The sequence below is a fragment of the Pelodiscus sinensis genome, chromosome 2 (genome assembly GCF_049634645.1).
Source record: "Pelodiscus sinensis isolate JC-2024 chromosome 2, ASM4963464v1, whole genome shotgun sequence".
Classification (NCBI taxonomy): domain Eukaryota; kingdom Metazoa; phylum Chordata; order Testudines; family Trionychidae; genus Pelodiscus; species Pelodiscus sinensis.
The window spans coordinates 135,809,214-135,832,346 of record NC_134712.1 but is presented as its reverse complement, the minus strand read 5'-3'; the positions used below and the strand labels follow the sequence as shown (position 1 = coordinate 135,832,346).

Here is a 23,133-nt window from a genome sequence, read left to right as displayed (position 1 = left end):
CAAGTGACATTTTTTCATGCAACCTTGGGGACTGAATGAGTTGCTTTTTCAAGTTCTGGTTCACTCGTGAAGTTATCAGCTTGCCCCAGTGCTAACAGTAATTGGTGTATGTTGAATTGTAGTACAGATTGAATTTCTGTAATCTGGATGTTCCTAGTCCAATAACATCCCTGGTCCAGCATTGTTGGAGAGCCCATGAGTGCTCTCGGGCTGGAGCACTTGAGGAGGGAAAAAAACAAGCAGGCTGGGGCTAGGAGCATTGCTAGACTAAGATGCAATGGAGAGTGTGGAGCGCCTGCCCACCAGCAGCTGGCCAGGAGCACCAGAGCCCTGGCTGGCCCGTGTCTAGAGAAGTGGTGCATCAGGAGAGCTGATACTCTGGCAGCTGGAGCAGCAGAGTGTCAGGACGGTCCGGTGGCCAGAGTGGAGGGGCAAGCATTGATCTCCCCTGATTTGGCAAAATCTGTTGTTCGGGACTGATCAGGTCCCAAGGGTGCTAGACCTGGGAAGTTCAACTTTTAGCTAATAACTCTTCAAAAGCTGGTTTAAAACTAGAGTTCCCCTTCTCTGATTATCTCTTCTGTAAACACGTGTTATAAGTATAATTCATTAGCATGATCTTATGTCACTATAAAACTGTCAAAACTTGGTCACCACATGACCAAATCAATATGCACATTTTTTATAAAGGAACTTTGAAAAGCTAAAAACTTCCTTTTATAATGGGGTAGGCAATAATTTTGGTAGAGGGACCATTCCTTGAATTTGGTAAGTTGTCGGGCTTGTTCTGGGCCCCTAGAAAGGGACAGAACATCTGATGGAAGAGACAGAGGCAGATTTTCTGACACAAATTGTGTGTGGCACAGAGTATGTGTGTGCTAGCTGCTGCTGGATGAGTTTCTTAGATGTCATGCACTGTCTCTTTAAGACAGGGAAAGCTGTCATGCTCTATAGAGTATGGATGTAAGTGACTAGTTGAATATCCGATAAGTCGTTGTGACTCGACTTACCTGATAGTCATAATGACTTGACTAGTCACTTCCTCCCCCCTTTGCTGACTCTGAGAGGCAGTGTGGACGGGAGGGAGATTGAAGAGGCTGCTGCGAAGTAGCCCTTGTCTGCATGGGTCCCAGCAGGGAGCTGTCCACCGCAAACAGGAGCTGTTGGACTCAGCAAGAGACAGGATGCACAGGTCCTGCTGCTGATCCTCTCCCTGTGGAATGTACCAGAGTTGCCTTCCACTCTTGTACATTTCAAAGCAAGAGGCACAAAGGGGAACTTGTGCCAGCCGGGACTACTTTACTCCCTGCTGGTGTGGTTTCCCCTGCCTCTCTCCCTTTGAAATATACAAGAGCTGCAGGCAGCTCCTGTACATTTCAAAGGGAGAGAGACAGAGGGAACCCTCTCCCTTTAAAATATACAAGGGCTCTTGTACATTTCAAAGGGAGAGGCATAGTGGGATAGCAAGCACCCCTCTTATCGGGTAGTCGATGGAAATTCCTTTAACTACTTGATTAGCTGATAAATCAAAATTTAACATCCCTACCCTGTAGATCTGCAGATAACTGTTTTGTATCTGCATCCACAAATGTGGACGTAGATATTTGTGGTTCATTTTTCAGATATGGATACAATTTTTTTTTCTGAGCAGAGCACTACTACTCAGTCTCCTCCTCTGTTTTGCAGAGATGGATTAATGGGTGGGTGTGGGGCAAGAGTGTGTGAGTATAGAATCATGGAATACTAGAACTGGAAGAGTCCTTGAGAGGTCATCGAGTCCAGTCCCCTACCCTCACAGCAGGACCAAGCACTGTTTAGACCATCCCTGATAACGTCTGTCTAACCTGCTTTTGTGGAATCTCCATCTCTGGAGATTTAACCTCCTTAGGCAATTTATTTCAGTGTTTAACCATCCTGACAGTTAGGAAGTAAGAGGGAGAGAGCTAGAGAGCTGGCTGCAGGACAGATCTTAGAAGCAGTGTGCTTGCCTTTTAAAGACTGAGGTGAACACCCTATCTTCACAGCTTGCAGACTGGAGCAGATCAGTTGTGTGTCCTTCTCCTGACCCCTGCTTTGCAGAGCAGGGGTATAGGGGCTGGAGGCCACATTCCTCCACCCCCCTCCCAACCCCACTATATAGCTAGCAATTGGGTTGCAGAATAGAGGAAGGTGGAGGGAGGGGCAGCTGAGCACATGTTGCTGGTACAGAGAGAGAGAGAGAGCGAACGAGGCCCATATTCAGCCTGGGGGACACATTTTGTCCATTCCTGTTGTATAACAAATTCCAATTTGTGCTGGTGGAGGATAATTCTGTTGTTTTGCAATTAAATTTTAATTTATAGGTAAATATCTTAATTTCCAATTTTAGGCATCAGGTGCTGAAGAGATCTCCAGTGGGGGAAATAGTAGATTGAAGTATGTACAGAGAAAAATAAGTAGGCAGTCTGTCTTTAACAACTTCTTTCAAGATAGTTATATACAGCCTGGATTTCCCTTCACATTTCATGTCAACAGAGGGGAAGATGAGCACTCTATTCACAGGTAGAAAATTATACCTGTTACACAGCCAGAACTCATTTTGAATGTTGCAATGTGTAGGCAATAATTTGTGTAATTCTAGGTGGCTGCCCTCAGGAGACTGAACAGTTTGAAGCTGAGTTGCCTTTACAGTCTGCATTATGTTAGGCCTAGCACATGTGTATATATTTGGATTTCTACAATAATAAAAAGTGCCTCTCCAAAAGTTCTCAGAATCTCCTGGTGCCAGCTAGAGAAACTTACTCTGACAGCCAGGAATAAAATTTCTTACAAAAGCACAGAATCCAAATCCCTCTCTTAGATATAACTCCATTCTTCACAGCAACTTCCACAAATTCATGTGCCTTGCAGCATGCCCTTGAGATAATGTATTCTCTCCAATCTTCTTTCTTTGAAATCAAAGGAGATACGGTTTATGCATCTTGACAATTAAAGCTGGCAAAGTATTCTGTGGATGGTGAGATGTGGTCTCTCCAGGGGGAATATTTGAAATCATTTAGGGCTTTAAAGGTGAAGACTAGTACCTTAATTTCCATCCAGAAGAAAAAAGGCAGCTAGTACAGATCATATTGTACTCCAGGGAAGTAACACTTAATATGTAAGCTGGTACAAAATGTGGCATCTTAAGTTTCTGAATTGATTTAAGACGTATTCCCATGTAGAGTTTATTACAGTAATCCAGTCTTCAGGTGACAAAGGTATAGGTTATTAAATATTGCCATAGCCCTTACAAGCCCTAAACAAAGCAAAGGTCCCATTGTACTAAGTAGGGATATTAAAATATAGTGTAATTGAATAGTTGTGTAACCGCATGAAATCTTGTCAGTTATATGACTATTCGATAATCCCCAGAGGTGGGACCAGTAGCAGCACTCCCAGCCCCACTCCCAGGGAGCCCCTGCGACCCTATGTGACTGTTTCTGTACTAGAGACAGCAGTGCAGGGTGGCAGGCGGGAGCTGGTCCGCACAAGGGGAGCTGGCTTGAAAAACAGCTCCCTGTGCAGACTAGCTGCTTGCTGCCCCTAGCTTAGTTTATTGGTTACCTAAATGGTTACACATGGGGCATTTATTTTACTCTGACAGATGTTTAACACAAGACATGTAGTTGATGATTTTTTTTACAGATGACTTTTGGATATCATAATGACTCTTAAGTAAAATATTTTATTGACTTAAATGTTCTATCTATACTGGTTGGCTGTGTCTACATTGGCCCCTATTCCGTAATAGGGATGCAAATGTAGCACTTTGGAATAGGCAAATCCGCAGGGGATTTAAATATCCCCCGCGGCATTTGCATTAACATGGCTGCTGCTTTTTTCCAGCTTGTAGATAAGCCGGAGAAAAGCGCCAGTCTGGACGCGATCCTCCAGAAAAGAGCTTATTTTCCGGAGGATTGCGTCCAGACTGGCGCTTTTCTCCGGCTTATCTACAAGCCAGAAAAATCAGCAGCCATGTTAATGCAAATGCCGTGGGGGATATTTAAATCCCCCGCGGATTTGCCTATTCCAAAGTGCTGCATTAGCATCCCTATTACGGAATAGGGGCCAATGTAGACACAGCCGTTGTGTTTAGCTAATTGTCAAGAGCATCTAAAATTGGGATAGGCTTTATGTCTGCTCTTATAAATAGAAATAACATGTTTTTCATATCAGAAAATCTCCCATAGCTACATTAGTTCAAGAAAAATTAGGTGATAAGGTTATGGAACAAGAGAGCAGAATTTATTCTTCTCTCCTTCAGCTCCTGATACCTGGTATCTATTGACTTTGATTCTCATCTGCTTCATTTTAATTACCCAGTCTTCAGGTGCTTACTGATTCCCAGCTCTGCCTTCCTGTTTTTCCTTTTGATTTTCTATACCCTCTGCTCCCTGTGTCTCCCCTCTTCTCTCCTATTAATTTTGGGTCTGCACATTCTAAACTCAAAACTCCAGTCATCTGAAGAAGTGGGCTGTGCCCACGAAAGCTCATGATACCATCTACATGTTCTGTTATTCTATAAAGTGCTACCAGATCATTTGTTTTTTTTTCCTGTACAGACTAACTTGGCTACCCTCTGAAGCTTATATTGTTTTTGTTAGGTAGAACTTGTGTTCACTTGATCTAGTATATCTTTCAGCTTTTGTCACTTTAAAGCAGTGGGTAGGTTTGTTTTTTAGTTCCTGCTGAGTGCTGAGAACAATAATTTACTAGAGTTAGGGCCTGTATCCCAAATGACATACGCTTGAATAGACCTCAGTCCTTCTGGTCTTTTGTTTATGTCACTCTCGTCTTCCAATGCCAAGTAGAGATGCAGCTGTCTGGGAGCATCAGCTCATGTCCTCAGATGACCCATATTTGTTGCTGTTTTAGCAATACAGATAACTTCACACCCAGTATGCCCATGCATTTCCATCATTGGCAGCTGTGTGTTTGTATATGCATATTAATTCCAGAACCTTTCAATCCGTTGTTTTTGTGTAGAAGTTAGAAATTTTTGTCTATCTTTTTCAGTGGCAGGATGTTCAGCAAAGAAGAGGCAGAATTTTGTTCTGATCCTTTGGAGCTCATGGAATCTTTATTTCTCCAATTAATTTCAAAATATGTCTTGCTCATTTTTAGTTTATTTTATTTTAAATTGGTGTGTTTTTTTTTTTTTTTTTTTGCTATGTGGCATGATCCTTGATCATAATGCTATATTTTTCCATTATCCTGGATTATTAATTTATTTTGATGTTATGTGTGTGAGAAACTTTGAGCAAAATAATGAGTTTCTTGTTTTGACCAACAGACATATGTAGGGTGTGTCGGTCTGAAGGAACACCTGAGAAACCTCTCTATCATCCCTGTGTGTGTACTGGCAGTATTAAATTTATTCATCAAGAATGGTAAGTTTTAAAAAAAATTAAAACATTAATGTTTTCTAAAAGGGATACTAGTTATTCTAACATGCATGTAAGCTGAAAAGTTAGTGTGGGAAAACTATATTTACATATAGACTTTTGGATGGTTCTTACAGGTTCACTTTCATTGCCTGCTTTCTGTCTCTATAGGGTAAAGAGCACATAAAAATCAAATATGTGCATCCACATATTGTAATAGTAATTCCTGTTTATGAGTACAGTAACATTTGACACAGTCTTTTACAAACTGTGAACCTCAGGAAGACGGCTGACTACACTTACTAAATGTTTAGTATGTCTTTCTGCTTTTTAATGGATATGAATTAGACATTTACCCTCTAACACCCAGCAAGAGGGATGGGGTGCACGATCTGGGCAAGAGGTGGGATGCAGGAGGGGGTGAGGATGCGAGGTCTGGATGGGAGGTAGGGCGCAGGATCATGCCGGGAATAGGGTGTCTGGCCCAGTGGAGGGTGTGAGCAGGGCAACGTGCAGTGTGTGGCCGGGAGGGAGAGTGCAGGAGCATCGAGGGGTGTAAGCACAAGGAGGGGATGCGGGGTCTTGGTGGGGGGGAGGAGGTTAGAGGTATTGGCATGCAGAGTCTGGGCATGAGGTGGGGTGCTTACCTGGCTTTACACTCCCATTGCTACCAAGCGAGGCCCCCTGCTGCTCCCATTGGCCGCAAGTCTGGCCAATGGGAGCAGCAGGGAAAGCCTTGAGACGGGCAGCGGCAGTACGTGGAGCTGCTTGCTCTGCCTCTCTCCACAAGCTGGTTTGGCAGGGAAGGTCGGGTCTTTTTTCACCCCCTCCCTGCGCCTTCTGAGTGGGAATCTGGAGCACCAGTTCAGGCTTCCTGCTACGGGGTCTGAGGAGGCCTGACCTCAAGCTGCAGATCACCTGTAAGGTGACTACAGACTGAGACTCTCTGGGCTAGGGGTTAGGGCTTGCCACTTACCACATCTGACCGGAAGATATTTAGGTTCTTGTCCCAACCTAGGTTACAGAGGGAGAGAGCACAGAGAGGGTTCTGTCCCAGAAAGGGAGTTTCAGGAAACGTGGCAAGGGCACTTAAACAGAGACAATACAAATTCAGTAAAAACTTTATTAAAATAAGTAAAATAGTAAAAAACATGAAAAGACATATAGTTGTTAAAACATAAACATCTTAAGGATTCCTTCTGGAGCATCACAAAATTAGAGAATTGCTAACCCAGTATATTCACACTCCTTTCTGAAGACCTTGTGTTAAGAGATGGAGGACCAGCCTTGCTCCTAGCATGCTGATGAGTTGAAGGTCCAGGCAGGTAGAGTGTAGAGCAGCTAAGATATACTATAAAGCTAAGGAGAGGTGCAGTAGAATGAACCGAAGTACCCAGAGAGCCCTCTAAACTAAGCAACATGAATATTGCTTGATTTTGACCCAACCTACCATGGCCATATTTTATTTTCTCACCGTAAGAATTTATGGGTACATTTTATAGATTAGTTGAGCGTGATGCCTAACACTACGGATTATCTCATTCCCGAAACCATTACCTTTGACCCTTCTAGCAACTTCTTTGCTTTGTTGCCTCTTTTGTGGTTACTGAATGGTTCTAGTGTCAGGTGAACCAGCTCAAAATAGGTATAGTTCCTCTATTTGGTTCCTCCAAAGCTGAGGGACCTTTGAGTAAGAATTGTATCTGGGACAGAGGTTGCTTATGCAGATTTACTGTGATATACTTTAGGTATTCATATAGGATACAGGCCTGTAGGTGTCTTCTCACATTAACAGCTTAATACCATGAGCACCCACAATAGGTCGGCAACCTATGATGTGCATGTCATCAGTGGTACGTGAGTTGATTTTCATTGGCACGCAGGCAGGAGCTCAGTCCCACCCCTCCCCTCTGACCCATGCTGCAGGGAGCCTGCATTGCTGTTTGAGCCTCATAGTCAGCTGACTCAGAAAGTTCAGCTGATTGGCAGGGGTGGGGTATTGTCAAGTAGCTGCTAAACAGAGCTGCTCTCAAGCTTGAAAGGGAGTAGCAAGATAAGGAGGTGTTAATGGCTTTGATTTACAAATACGTAAAGAGACCCATAGGTGCCTAATGGGAATTGCATTTATTTTCATTTGATTTTTAATGGGAGTTAGACATCTGGGCTACGTCTCGATTGCATCCCTTTTTCGTAAAAGGGATGCAAATTAGATGTATCGCAGTTGCTAATGAAGCAGGGATTTAAATCTCCCCTGCTTCATTAGCATAAAAATGGCTGCCGCTTTTTTCGGCACGGAGCTTTGCCAGAAAAAAGCGCCAGTCTAGATGCGGATCTTTCGGAAAATAAAAAGCCTTTTCCAAAAGATCCCTTATTCCTCTTAGAATAAGGGATAAGGGATTTTTCGGAAAAGGCTTTATTTTCCGAAAGATCCGCGTCTAGACTGGCGCTTTTTTCCAGCAAAGCTCCGTGCCGAAAAAAAGCTGCAGCCATTTTTATGCTAATGAAGCAGGGGAGATTTAAATTCCTGCTTCATTAGCAATTGCGATATGTCTAATTTGTATCCCTTTTATGAAAAAGCTCTGGGGTTTTCTGGAGTGCAAAGCAGGTTAGGCATGTATCTGCCTCTTCAGGCACTCAAATACCTCTCTCTCTCTCTCTCTCTCTCTCTCTCTCTCTCTCTCTCTCTCTCTCTCTCTCTTGTTATATATATAATATGGGTCTAGATCTAAAAAAACAAAGCTAAAGGCTCTGATGGGAATTGTCAACATAGGTGTAACGCATGATTTTTTTTTCCATGTTACCAGAACTGTCTGCAATATGATGACCTATTTTCACAGAGGGGAAAAACGAAGTATTAACTTATGAATTCGTGTTCATTTCAAAATGTGCCAAATGGACCCCTTTTCACTTTTTCTCCCCTTTTTCAAAATGTCCTATATCTTTTCTATTTTCCCCCACCCCCAAGACTTTAATGAAGTTTTTCCATTACAAAAAGCCTTTCCAAAAACTGGTGCTAACTAGTTATAAAAGACACTTTTAAGTTTGAGTTAGTGAAAAGGCATGACATTTTTTACACAAGAAGAACCATTTTGACAATGTTTACAGTTTGGGATGAGACAGTTTCTTGTTTTAGAAAAGTCCTTTCCTGCTGCCTAAAAGGAAAAAAAAAACTTTAAAAATTTAAACCAGCTCAGTGTTACACTCAGACTCCCAGGTATGTCTTTAGCTTCCCTTAGTGCTACGAAGAGGTTTATGCTCTCCACACCTTATAGTAGCAAGTTTTTAACTACAGTGCAGGCCTACCCTCAGAGCACTAGCTCAGCTAAAGGTAGTATGTGTCCTTGAGCTGTAACTTATACCTTCATCTATAGTGTAGATGTACCCTTGGGGATTAACCTGAGCTCACTCAAGAAGTCTGTGATGGAGCCAAGAATTAAACCTGTGTATCCCAAAGTAAGAAAGAAAAAGATTCTTTTAAAAGATTATTTTTTTAGTGTTGCAGATATCAAACTGATGTTAATGATTTTTTTAAAATCCTGTGTTACTAAATGATAAGATCTGCTTCTGTCTGTCTTTCTTTCCTTCTGTCTTTCTTTCTTTCTGTCTTTCTGAAGCTGCTGTAAGTAGGACTATTATTGACTTTAAAAAGTATCGACGGCGCTCGGACCCGTAAATAGAAGTGAATAAGTTAAAGCTTGGCTCGCCACTTCTGAAAGTTTGCTGACCGCTGACTTACAACATAATACCTACAATAATCTGTATACTAAATATAATTAATATAATGATAAATTGGTATAAATCAACCCAAAAGCATGTTATCTGGTATGGCAGGCAGGCAACTTAATCTTGTAGGCTTTAGTGGCTAGCCCTTCCTTCTTTTCCATTCTTGCATTCCAATTTCATTTTCATAGTGGTCCAAACTAGCTATATTGACTTAATAGGCTTAATATATTTGATAAATGAATACATCCAATTAGTGACTTTTGAACTCTAATTACTTTAGATTTGAACTTTTCTACAAATGGCAGGTAATTAATTGCTTAGACGTCCGACATTTTTAGGTGTAGACTCATTCTAGCAATATGTATGTTTTCTTTATTGCAGCTTAGTTCAGTGGCTGAAACACAGCAGGAAAGAATACTGTGAATTATGTAAACACAGATTTGCTTTCACACCAAGTAAGTACATAACATCTTTTATAGTTTTTTTTTCAACACTTTTGTTTTCTTCTTTTCTTATTTGTGGTATTTGTAAGGATGTTTAGCTTTGTTTAAAAAAAAAATCTATATTGACAATTTTGGACTCACTCTCTTATTCTTATTTGACCTTCCTCTCTTTTAAATAGATCATAGTATAGGCTTCCACCCCCATTCCCCCCCCTCCTTTCCCCCTGTTTGCTGCCTCTATCCCATAGATGCTGCGAGGGGGAGGGATATTGACTAGTCAAAAGACTATCCAATAAGCAAATTCTTATCGGATAGTCGACTAATCTTTAACATCCCTAGTTTGAATAGTTAAGTTGTTTTTGTTATCCAGGAGGCAGTTTAGCTCTTGCTGCAGGAGGACATGTGACGCTTTTTTTTTTTTTTCCTTCACACCCTCCGGATTAAGTTGCCACTACCCCAGTCAACTAGGGGAGGATGTCATAGTGACCATAATAACATAAAAGCACATTGGGCAGATGCTACTACTGATGTGATCCGAAATTAAATATCTAATGTTGACAGTTTGGGGTTAACATCACACAGAAGAGTAGAGCATTAGCATCTTTCAGGGTTACTATTTCAGACTGGTTGGTAGCCTCTGGCATGTTAACACATTGGTTATACTTGGTTTCTGGTTGTAGTTTGCAAATACAGTGGTGTGTACAATTTAAAATAAATCTGTTATTTAAATACAGGTTAATTTTTTTTAAATTATTAAATTTTAAATTAAGGCAACTTACATTAAGATCTTAACGTCTTATAATTTATTAAAATCATGTAACCTAAATAAAAAAATATGGTACATGTTTGCTGTCAAGTTTTAAGGAAAGTCAGACCACTGAGCAGATGGAAATCACTGAGGTTCGAATACACAACAATATTATTTTGAAATAACTAGTGTTATTTCGACATAGTGTCAAAATACTGTCAAGCTGGAGGACTTCTTACACCAACTCCTGTAACCCTCATTGTACAAGGAGTAGGGGAAGTCGGAGGAAGATTTCTCTATTTTGAAATAAGTGCTGTGTAGATGCTCCCAATTTCGAAATAAGCTATTTGAAAATTAGCTACACAGTTGATGTAGCTCAATTTGTGGAGCTTATTTAGAGTTAAGCTCTGCTGTGTAGATGCATCCTGAGTAAGAACCTGGAGCCAGACTTTGTTGAAATGCTAAATCAGCTTTTGATAGCATCAGCAGCTTCTGTATGTGCGGAAAATGATATTTTCTTCAATTCATTTTCAGCTAGTTCTGTTCAATAGCTAATTGAGAAAACCGTTGGGAGTTTTAAAAAAAAAAACTAGGGATGCTTGTTTTGCAATCTCTGAATAAATATTGGGTTTAAGAAGATGTGATGTGACGGTGCTAAAATCTTGCAGAACATGTTGACTAGAAACAATCAGTTCATATAATTAACTACAGATATTTCCTTTATTTAATAAATCAATTAATTTTAAATAAAAAATGTTTTGCACTTTTTAAGATGGTATTTAATTTTTTTATTAAATAAAACTATTTTTGTGTGTTTTAATTGAATTTGAATTTCTATTCAAGCAGACCTTGATCCAAATCATAACTAAAACATTATTCATTTGTTAAATAAGTAATGCATCATATAAAATGTAAAATCATGAGTCTGAATAAAGAAGTTAAACTATACACATTTATTTGCACAACTGTATATCAATTTAGTGTATCCTCTGGTTACACTAAATTTGGTGCTGCTTTTTGCTAAAGTTTATACAGCGGGTCCTCGCTATAAGTCCAAGATATGTTCCAGCGAAACAACTTAAAGCGGGGTATTTTTTTCCTGCGTCTGACTTCCATTTAAGCAAATTGCGGGGAGTGTTTTGCATGACTTATACTGGGGAATGGGAGGACTTATAACTCATCACTTCCTACAAATGTCAACGACTTTTAGTGTGGAATGGATGTATACAGGGATGACTTATAGCGGGGACTCCCTGTTGCAACAGGAAATCTACCTTGATTCTGGGCACAACTACGTGGCATTCTAAGAGCAATTCATAATTTTGCAACAATCAGAATGTAAACTAATCTAATTTTACATGGGGCTCTGTTAATATGTTCCTTAATGTATCTGCAAAAGAATGGAAATATGAGCAACATAGCATTCACCTCTAAAGAAGTCAGTGGGCAATTAAACACAGTTATAAAAGGTGAAGAGAAAGTTTGAGTGTGCACATACGTATTCCAGTTTGGGGGTGTGCATATCCAGTGCATTCAAGTCTGAGATGATTGGTCAGCAGTACCTGCTGTAGTGATTCCTGTTAGGGATCTGAAATCCCATTTAATTGGTTAACAGGTTAAATGTTAACTTTAATTGGTTAACTGATTAAATAAGGGGAGGGGTTGGAGGAGGTCCCTGCCCTCAATGGGCCGGCCAAGCTGGAGCAGCTCCCTGACTGTTAACCATTAACATCGCTAATTCTTGTAACAGAGTGTCCTTATGCCTTCAGCCAAGAACATAGAGGTTGGGGCCACCTTGACCTTTCTCAGTTTCTTCTCACCATCTGCAGCTCGCTGTCATTCATCACTTATCCATACTCTTATATATAGTTGGTTTAGTTTTCAAAGTAATTAGTAATATTTTTTTGAAGTAATGTTTGTTTTTTTTCCTAACATTTTGAGAAGTCTCTTCTTTTTCTTTGGGTGAGATTCCTGTACTACTGTTGCTATGCTGAAGTTGTTAGTCAGAAAATGCCCACATTTTTAAAAAGTCTGTTTTTTCTTTGAGTGATTGCTCATATTGATTTCAATTATGTGTGTGTGCGTAGTTGGGAAGTTTTCCCTGTAGCAGCATCTGTCAGGTTGGCTGAGGAGCCCCCTGGAGCACCATCTATATGGTGCTCTATATATGACCCTACCGACCCAGCGCCATCTCATTTTCTTCTTACTGCTAGTGACAGTTGTTGGAACTGTGGCACCTTGTTCTTCAAGGTCTCCACGTTTCTCTAGCTTCTGTGTACTTTAATGTTTGCCTTATTTAATTTAGTTACATATTAGTTTAGCGTTAATAGTTGGCTGTTGGGAGTGTGGGATTTCCCTTCAACCCAGCTCCACTCTTCCTATGTGATTCAAAGCATGCTTAAGTCCCAGAGGTTCAAACCTCACAAATCCTGCAACAAGCACATGCCAATGAGTGTTCCCCACGATGCTTGTATAAAGTGTGGGAAAGCACATCAGGTGGATAAATGCAGATCTGTAAGGAGTTTCACCCAAGAACAAAAAAGAAGCAGGACTTTAGACTGAAGCAGCTCCTTATGAAGGTGATACTTAGACCACAACCTGTATTCTGGCACCATGCACATTGGTGTGCAGTGCCTGTGCAATGTTTACAGAAACAGCACCACAGAAGGACTCAATGGAGACTCGCAGCACTGTAGCTCAGAAGATCATACTGCATCAGAAACAAGGGAAGAGTTATTCCTTGACTCTGGGACCCACCCCCTCAGAACCAGCCAGTGGAGCATGTCCTAAGGAGGAGCCCCCAGTGCAGAAAACTTTGTAGCTGGCAATGTCAAGTTTTGTCCTGGAAGGGGGATGATGGAGTCCGGTGCAGTTAGACTCTTCGTATTGAATGGTGGAGGAGGTGGAACTGCCTTCGACCCCACTTGAGGCAGCAAGAAATCTCATTGATATGATGGCACCATGGCCTCCAGCTTTCCACACCAAGCCTCTTGTAACATTTTCAGTTCAGAGTCCTCCGATTTGGTCTACCAACACCCCCAAGAGTGTTCACCAAGTTCATGCCAGTTGTAGCAGCCTTCCTCTTCAAGAAACAGGTGCAGTTAAACTTCTACTTCAACAACTGTCTGCTCAGAGGATGCACCAGAGAGCAGGTGGAATCACAAGTCCAGTTAATCAGATCTGCTTTCAAGAGAATGGGTGTCCTCCTTTCCATGACCAAGTCAAACTTGTTTCCTATTCAGAAAACAAAGTTCATCGGGGTGGACCTGGACTTGGTGCAGGCAACAATACTTTTGCTGAAGACCTGATTCCAAGCCATGTCAAACTAGGGGTGTTAGAAAGTGAGTAATTAGCTAATCGTGTAGTCAGTAGTCGATAGAAATTCTACACGATTAGTGGATAAATGAGGAAGCACTCAGTCCTGACTTGCGCTGGGTATGGGAGCTACCCCTGCTGCAGCTCTGCAGCTTAAATGTAGTAAGAGCCAGGTGGGTAGGCAAAGTGTAAAGTGCTCACTTTATATTTATTTTTGACTGGTAATGTTTGCACTGTAGTGTAATATCATCATGAAAGTTGAACTTAGTTATAGAATTATGTACAAAAAACTGCAGTCAAAAATAAAACATTAAACTCTAGAGCAGAGGTGGGGAATCTACGGCCTTTTGGCTGGATCTGACCTGGGGCTTGTCTTGATTTAGCTGCGAGTCTTTGGGCTCTCCCCTGCAGCAGTGCAAGCCAGTGCTGGTGCTCCAGTCATGGGGAGGTGCTGTGGCTGGAGTGCATGCTTCCTACTGCAGAGGGGAGAGGAACCCTGACCTTCAAGGGCTGGGTAAAGGCAAGCGACCTGTGGGTCCTGTTTGGCAGGGGAGAAGAAGCGTCTCTCACGCTACAGGGAAGTACTTCAGCAGGCCTTGTTCCCACTCCCATTGCTTCATTGGCTGAAAGTCACTGCCAGTGAGAACAGCGGGAGTTCAGTGCCTGCAGGGAACACTTCCCTGCAGCTTGCAGATACTTGTGCTGCACCTCCTCATGCCCCTGGGAGTTGTACCACATAGGTGCTTCCATCTCTTGCCCCATTCTGCACCCCTCTTCCTGCCCAGTTCCTGCACCCCTCTTCCTGCCCAGATCCTGCACTTTCACTCCCTCTCAGACCCTGCAACCTCAGCCTGTTTCCTCTCTCCTGCCCAAATGCCACACTGTCATCCCTAGCCAACTCCTGCTCCCTTCTTCATACCCAGCTCGCTCCCCTGCAGCCTCTTCCTACTTACTGAACCCCTCATGTTTGGGTCCATCCCAGAGCCTGGGGGTGGGGGCCATAAAATCCACTAACCCTGGGTCCCCAGAAGAGTTAACCCAGCCCTTGGGGGTAAGCTCTGAGCCCAGGTGCCTTTTTTCTAGCACTATGGGGCTGAAGCTTGATGGAAGTGTCTTTTTTTTTTTTTCCTGCCTCTCAGTTGGGGTAACATTTTTGTGGGTTTTTTCCTCCTCATTTAGGGGCCAGGTTAGTGAGGGTTGGTAATGGTATGAGGTTTTTTTTCTGACTTATGTGTGTGTCCCCCATCTGATTTTTCTCTAGGTCAGTGGCCCCCAACCCGTGCTATAGAGCCTACAAGTCCACTAAAGTTGTATTTCTTCTTAAGTTAATTGCTCATGCAAACTAGTTGATTTATACTTGTGGGAGATAATGCTGCTTGCTTTGTGTCATAGTACCTTCTTGCTTTGACTGCTATTCTAGAGGACGTGCTTCCATGTTGATGGGTTCTGCTTGATGATGTTGCAAAGCAATGTGACTTGACATGTTCATTTTCATCATCTGAGTCAGATGCTACCAAGATTCAGATGCAACCAAGGTTGAGTGTTCATGTTTGGTGGTTTGGGTTCTGTAGTTTTTGTATCAGTGTTGCTCTTTTCAGACGTCTGAAAGCAGTCTCTAAAATTCGTCCCCCCTTAGATTCTGGAAGGCACTTCAGATTCTTAAATCTTGGGTCAAATGCTTATAACTATCTTCAGAAATTTCACACTGGTTCCTTCTTTATGTATTGTCAAATCTGCAATGAAAGTATTTTTAAAAGGAACAACATATGCTGGGTCATCATCCGAGACTGCTGTAATATGAAATGTATGGCAGATACAGGGTAAAAGACAAAGCAGAAGATATAGAATTCAGCCCCAAGGAGTTCAGTCACAATTTTAATTAACACTTGTTTTTGATGGGCATCATCAGCATGGAAGCATGTCCTCTGGAATGGTGGCTGAAGCGTGAAGGAACATACAAATGTTTAGAATATCTGGCATATAAATGCCTTGTAATGCTGGCTACAAAAGTGCCATATGAATACCAGTTCTTACTTTCGGGTGGCATTGTAAATAAGAAGCAGGCCGCATTGTCTTTTGTAAATGTAAACAAACCTATTTGGCTGAACAAGAAGTAGGACAGAATGGACTTGTAAGCTCTAAAGTTTTACATTGTTTTGTTTTTATCACAAAAAACTTCTACATTTTGTGAATTGCTCTTTCACAAAGAGGTTTCTCTATCTTTGAGGTGAATTAAAACATACTATTTCTTTTATCATTTTAGAGTGCAAATATTTGTAATAAACATAATAGAAAGAGAACTGTACATTTTATATTGTTGTAATTCAGTCAATATATCTGAAAACGTAGAAAAAATCCAGAACATTAGTACACTTCATATACTTAATACATTTGGCACTGTATTTTTGTTTGAAAGCGTGATTAAAACTTCAATCAATTGTGATTAATTTTTAAAAGCTATTTTCATATATTTGCCTGTATATGCAACCACATTTAAGTTGTGGTCCTTGGCATGTGCTGTGAGTATCATTGTGGCCCCTGGGGCTTCCAAAGTTGAGTAGCCCTGTGCTATACAGTATTCTAATATTACTTTTGTGTCTAGAAGCTCTAGTCTTGGATGAGAACTGTGTTGTGCTAGGCACTGTACAAAAATAGAAGACTGTTCTTACCCTGATGAGTTCACAATTTTAACAGTGGAAAAGAGAACAAATAGGTATAGACTGATGTGGGAGAGTATAAGTGAGCAATGGGACAGCATTGGTCAGTATGAGAATCAGTGATCCTTGTGTACCCATTGTCATGCTTTTTTTAAGGCATCACTCCAGAGGAGAAGTTTTAGGAGAGATTTGGAGAAGGATCATGAGGTAGCTTTGTGGATGTTTATGGGGCGCATATCCCAATATGTGCAACATAGGAGAGATCATGAAGATGCTTTTTTGAAAATCTAGAAAGGGGGCAGTGGAGGTTTGGCATCATGGGGATACTTGAGATGAACATCCACAACTCGATAATGCATGAGTGGAGGGAGATTTAGTAGGTATTGATAATGAAGGCCTTGAAAGTGACCACAAACAGTCTGATATGATAGAGAGGGGAGAGCCATTGAGGAGAGTGAAAGAGAAGGGTGTCAGGGTAAAAATTTGCTGAGTGGATATGATCAGGGTAATAATTGATTTGCAGGTTATAATAAGCCTTAATATATTCAACAAATAGCTTTCTGAAATTTTTTCTTTTCTAAATATGCAGTTGGCTAAAGCAGGCATTTGTTTCCTTAAGATGTCTTACCAGTTTTGGATATTGTGCATCATTTAAAACAAGGTCAGAGTTTGGTTGTGCTAGGACAATGAGATGTGTGTGGAATGCTAAGGTTAGAAGCACCTCTCCATGACCACTGCAGCGCCAGTGGGCACAGCTTGGGGAGGGGTGTATGCCCTCCAGGAGGGGCAGATCCAGGTTCATCTGTCCCATGTGCTTTCCAGCCAGAGTGAGGATTGCAGCTAACTCTTCACTTTCCTCTTACTCCCTGATAAAGGGGAACAGCTAGCAATTAGGAATGTGAACGACTATTGACTATCCGATAAGCGAAAGCAAATGCTTATCGGATAGTTGACTAGTTTCTTTCCCTCCCCCCTTCCCCTGCTGCCTCTATCAGAAAGAGGCAGCAGGGGAGTGGGGGGAGAAGAGGGAGTGCTTCAGGCTCCGTGCAGCGCTGCCGCTTTGAAATGCCGTGTGCAGCCCAGGGCCCAGTGCTTTTTTTGTGATGGTATTGCCCGGTACCAGATGCAGTACCGTCACCTCCAGTCAGAGCTTACCTGGAAAGAACGGAGCATACCTGCACCTCTGTATGCAAGTGTCCGACAGTCGGCTGGGCCGCATGTCTTTAAAGAGCAGTGCTGGTCCCACCCTGGCTTTTTTTTCCCCCTCAGCCTTTCCCCTGAAGTACTGGCACTTGCTTTTTTTGTTTAACCCCCCCCCCCAAAAAAAAACCACACCCCACAACTGCCGGGGCCATTTGGGACTCCACAGCTGGCCTGGGCTGCATGCGGTGTTTCAAAGCAGAAGCACTGCGTGGAGGCTGGGGGTCTGCTGCTTTGAAATGCCATGTGCAACCTGGGGTCCCCAGCTGACCCCAGGCTCTATGTGGCGCTGCCGCTTTGAAACGCCGTGGGGATCACAGGGACAGCTTGAGTCCCCCACTGGCCCTGTGCTCAACCAACCAACTTGTATCTCTAATATAACAACATTTGATTTAAACTTTAAATAACTGATTTGTATACACCCTGTCTATATTTCAGCAAGCTAAATTGGTTGTTAAATGTTTGTTTGGAGTAATATTCTGTAAAATATACTATCAGAATTAATCAGACAAGCCCCAAAATTAAGCATTTGTGAAAGAGTGATGTGTTGGGGAGATTTACCATTAGGGACAGACTTCCCTCTGCAGCAGGGTGCCATGGTTGGTATGAGGTCAGTAGAGATGACAGACCCTGTGGAGTAGAAGATATGCATTTCAAATTAAAAAACAACTTTATAAAACGGTGCGGTAGCTTTAATCACTTATCTGATCTCCATAAATCAGTTTGTGATGGTGCTGCCTATATAGTGTTTGTGGACATGACATATTATGGAGTCTGGGACTTTCAGGTACCTGAAGAAAAGAGAAACATACTGAATTATTTGTGGCATGTCCCTCTAACTTTTCTATCTTGGATATTATGCGTATAAATCTAAAATGGATGGAATTTTCTTAAACTTATTTGTAGGTTGCCTTTTAAATATACAATAGTCTCTTGTTTGTTCTTTCCCTGTTTTGTAAATAAGCAATGACACATCCCCTTTTGGTGTCAGCTTTCTCCTACATCACCAGTTCTCTTTAGCAACCCTACTTTTGATTTGAATATTTTCATTGACCCATAAGTCTGCTTCTCACTTTCCATGCGGGTGCGCAATCCCCACTCAGCCACAGTGCCTTCCCTTTTTCCACCCCTTCCCCAAAGGTCCACTCATCCCTGTCTCACCTCTTCCTATCCCTGCTCATTGCTAGCTCTCCTCTTCCTTGCCTCTTTCTGCCCTTTCCCAAACATCCCCTGTTCTCACTCCTATCCCTCCCTCCAAGCGCCTCATGCATTCTGCTGAACATCTGTTCCATGGCATGCAGTAGGCCCTTGTGAGGAAGGGGAAAGAGCTGATCATCAGGGCTAGCGGCTCCAGTTTGAGAACCGTTGTCTTACATGTTTAGTAGGACTGTCAAGCTAGTAAAAATGTAATTGTGAAATTAATTGCACCCTGCCCCTTTGAAACACCGCAGGGGAGCTCGGGATTAACTGGAGTTCTCAGCTGACCCTAGGCTCAGTGCAGTTGCTCCTTTGAAATGCCGCCCCAGGGGCAGGACCGCAGGAGCCCAGGGTAGCTGGAGTCCCCAGCTGATCCTGGGATCTGCTTGCGCTTCCCCTTTGAAACACAGTGGCAGTGTTTGAAAGGGGCAGTGCTATTCAGAGTCTGGGATCAGCTGGAGTCCCCAACTGACCCTGGCTCCATGCAGTGCTGCAGGAGCCCAGAGTCAGCTGGAATCTCCAGCTGATCCTGGGCTCTGCATTGGGCTGCCCCTTTGAAACGCTGCAGCAGCATTTCCATGGGATAGTGCCACATGGAGCCTGGGATCAGCTGAAGTCCCTAGCTGAAGTTTCCCCTTGGAAATGCCAGCTGCTCCCGGGCTGTGTTGTGCTGCCCCCTTTGAAATGCCACGGCGACGATTCATACAGCTGACCCCAGGTGCTGCCCCTTTGAAATGCAGCGGCAGCGTTTCAAAGGGGCATTGCTGACTGGAGCCTGGGTTTAACTGGGGACTCCAGCTGTGATCCCAAGCTCCTACTGTGCTGCCCCTTTGAAACGCCGTGGTGGTGTTTCAAATGGGCAACGCTGAAGAAAAACCTGCAATTAACGAAATTAACATGTTAATTGTGCTCTGCATTAATCGCAGGTGCTAATGTGTGTTAATTGACAGCTCTAGTGTTTAGTTGATGGAAAGCATACTGAATGGGAAAACCTTACTTCTCCAACCATTTAATGTTCTGTTTATTTAATAACGAGATTTTAAAACTAGCATTGATATTTGAAGTATGGTTAAAGCAAAGATATACATTGGGTGTACTCTGTAAAATATCTCTTCAGCCTTTGAAGGACGTTTTGATAATTAACTTGCCCATCTACATGTTTATACTCTCAAATTGTCTCTTAAATTGGTTAACATTGACTTGTAAACTGTTATTTCCAAAGTCAAACAAGTTTAATAATCTGTGAATTGCATTTTAAACTCCTGATTCTTAAGTTCGTAATTCACATCTGGGCAAAGGGATGGTAAATAGTTGCCCCTTCGGTACAACAGTTTTAATTTCATTACAAGCAGTATGTTACCATTTTTAGAATAAAGCAAGCAAAGGGAAATGTCAGTTTAAAGCCATACTCTGCACTTATAATCAATGTACTTAGACATTCAAATCTCTTTTTTGGTGGGATGGAGGGGATCTGCAAATGATCATGGGACCAAAAGGGAAGCCCACCAAAGATAAGGTTGAGAGTTTTGAGCAACAGAAAGTACCATGTCATATGTTGTCTTGATTCCATGGTCAGGAGCGCTGATGTACACCTTCCTGCCAGTGCCATTAATCCACAAGGTCCTGCTAAAGAAGCAGCAAGACAACGTGATTATCATCCTCATAGCTTCAGAATGGCTTTGCCAGTACTGGTTTAGAAAGTTGCTGAGCCTTTCGATAACCACTCCACTGCAGCTGCCTCTTCAGCCATATATGGTGTCCCAGAACAACGACAGTCTGCTGCATCCAACTCTAGTGGTGCTGAACTTGACAGCTTGAGTACTGCATGGCTAAGTATGGATGAATGGGCATGTCCTGCTGGTAGTCAATAGGCTCTCTGTGCAGAAGCAAACCCTCTACTAGGTTGATCTACTTGGCAGTGTGGAAGCGATTCTTGTGTTTGGACCTCAGGTTGGCACATTCGGGCTCAGGAGGCCTCACTACAGGATATCCTGGACTATTTGTTGCATATTAAGCTCCAGAGCCTGTCACTCTCTTTGGTCAAGGTTCATCTGGTGGCCATTTTGTGTTCCATCCTCCCATTTCAATGTTGGACGGTCTTCACCCATCTTATGATGGTGCTGTTCTTGAAAGGTTTGGGGCACCTCAACCTGCATGTCCAGCATCTATTTTCCCCATTGGGACCTGAATCTTGTTATGTCAAGGCTCATGGCTCCTCCCTTTCAAACCGTGGCTTCCTGCTCCCTCCTGCTGCTACTCCTTGATGGTTTCTTGTTCACTATAACTTTGGCTTTCAGGTTGTCCAAGATTAGGGTACTCATATTAGAGCTGCCTTATCTAATTTTCTACAAGAACAAGGTCCAGTTGCACCACACCTGGTTTTCTTGCCCACTGTTTTTTAATTTCAAACTGGTCAAGACATACTTAGTTTCTATTCCAAGCCTCAAGCGATGGATGAAGAATGCAGGTTGCATACTCTGGACGTCAGACATGTGCTGGCCTTCTCCATAGATAGAACAAAGCTGTTCTAGAAGTCAACACTGTTGTTCATTGCTGTCACAGACAGGAGGAAAGGTTGTACAGTGTCATCCCAAAGAATATTGTTAACAATCACTGATACAGGCTGTGATCCTTAGGAGTTGGCAAAGGTGCTCTCACCAGTGATTGTAACCTCTCTCTTGACTAGATTGCAGGCATTATTGATAATGTTGGTGAGGGTGCCTTTCCAAGAAATCTGTTGGGCTGCTACATGGTTGTCCATCCACATGTTCGCATCTCCTTATGTGCTTACTTGGCAAGCTCAAGAGGATGCTGCCTTTGGCAGTGTATTACTGCAAGCTGCAAAACTCTTGAATTAAGATCCCACTTTCAAGGATACTGCTGGTGAGTCACTAGACTATGATCAACATGAACAAGCACTCGAAGAAAAAGCGGTTACCTCCCTTTCGTAATTGCTGTTCTTTGAAATGTGGTTTTCATGTCCATTCTGTTATCCATCTTTGTCCCTCTGTCAGAGTTGTCGACAAGAAGAAACAGAGGGTGTTGGTAGGCAGTACCTAATATGCTGCCACATGAGCGCTGTATTCCAAGAGGCGCTAAACCAACCCTACGGATATCTCTCTAAGGCAAAATTTCCAACCATGTACGTGTGCATATGCACACCTAAGATGGAATGGACATGATCAACATATCTAGAACAACAACAATTACGAAAGGTAGGTAACCATTTTTTTTAATAGAAAAGTTAGATCAAAATTTGTGACATTTCTCACAGTTCAATGGCATAGGCAATGAATTCATTTTAAAAGAAGGAAAAAATATTGAAGTGGAATAGCTATGCTATGGTTTTGTTGTAAACTGTTTTGAGTTAGTTTCTTATGGTTTCAGATAATATTTTAGTAACTGCCCTTTTCCTTGTGTTGTGCTTTTATCCAACAGCTAATATAATTTGGAAACTGTTCCTAAACGTGTTCATTTTAGGTGTCGAGTGATGAGTATTCTCTTAGTGGAGGGCTCTTGAATTTGGAATTTTCGTTTCCCTTTCTTGTCAGGGCCTGAGTTTGTTCACTTCACTGCGTTGTCTGCTGCTTAATTTACTTTTGGGGGTTAGGTTGAGCAGGGAAGTATCATGTGATGAGGAAGGAGTGTTTATATTTGGGTGATACCATGTTACAGGATTTTTTTTCTCTCGTTCATATATAAAATAAAAAGTGATACCATCACCGCACTCTGCGTTCCGTCTGTCTCCTCCCTCCCTCCCTTCCTCCCTTTCCCAAGTGCTCTGCTGCCGTGCAGGACCTGGGGAGGCCCCGGAGTGGCCCCCTTCCCTGGAGGGGTCTGAAGCCACAAGCCATGTAGCCTTTTTCCTCCCCTGTGCTCCAGTGGAGGGGAGGAAAAGCCACGTGGCCCCTGCAGATGTATGGCCTTCCCTGCCTTCACCCCTCCCCTCATCCCTCTCCCAGGTTTTTTAGGGTGCATCCCCTCACCCCCCCTAGGTTGGGGGGAGAGCTGGGCCAGCCTTGCCCCAGCCCCCCTCCCTGGCGGCTGGGGGGGAGGAAAGAGCTAGGTCCAGTGTAGCGAGGCAAGAGCAGGAGTCGGGGGGAAGAGTGCTGGGATGGCCTTGGACGGGGGGAAGAGCCAGAGCAGGGGTGGCCTCTTATTCTTCTGGCGAGCGGTAGCCTCGGCCTAAACCCCTGGTGGCCGGGGTGGGGAGAGTTGGGGCAGGCCTGGCCTCGGGGGGAGGGAGCGGGGGCTGGGGCTGGGGCTGGTGGCTGATGTGAGAGAGCCAGGGCTACCATGCCTCTGGTCTGGCCCTCTCCAGTTGCCATGGGGGGAGGAGCTGGGGTTGCCTATCCCAGAGAGGGTATAGCGACCCCCCCCCCAAGATGGGGGTTGGCGAGCATAGTGAGCAGGGGGGCACTGCCCACTAGTAAGCTTTTAAAAAAAAA

At 42.9% G+C, this 23,133-nt stretch overlaps 1 protein-coding gene across 1 annotated transcript in view; it reads left to right on the top strand.

Moving 5' to 3' along the window:
- MARCHF6 (membrane associated ring-CH-type finger 6) overlaps nucleotides 1-23,133 on the top strand; it is a 100,138-nt gene that overhangs the window by 7,888 nt on the left and 69,117 nt on the right. The window contains exons 2-3 of the mRNA XM_075921472.1: nucleotides 5,312-5,408; nucleotides 9,507-9,580. Of these exons, the coding sequence (XP_075777587.1) occupies nucleotides 5,312-5,408; nucleotides 9,507-9,580 (171 nt within the window). The remainder of the gene's footprint in view (nucleotides 1-5,311; nucleotides 5,409-9,506; nucleotides 9,581-23,133) is intronic.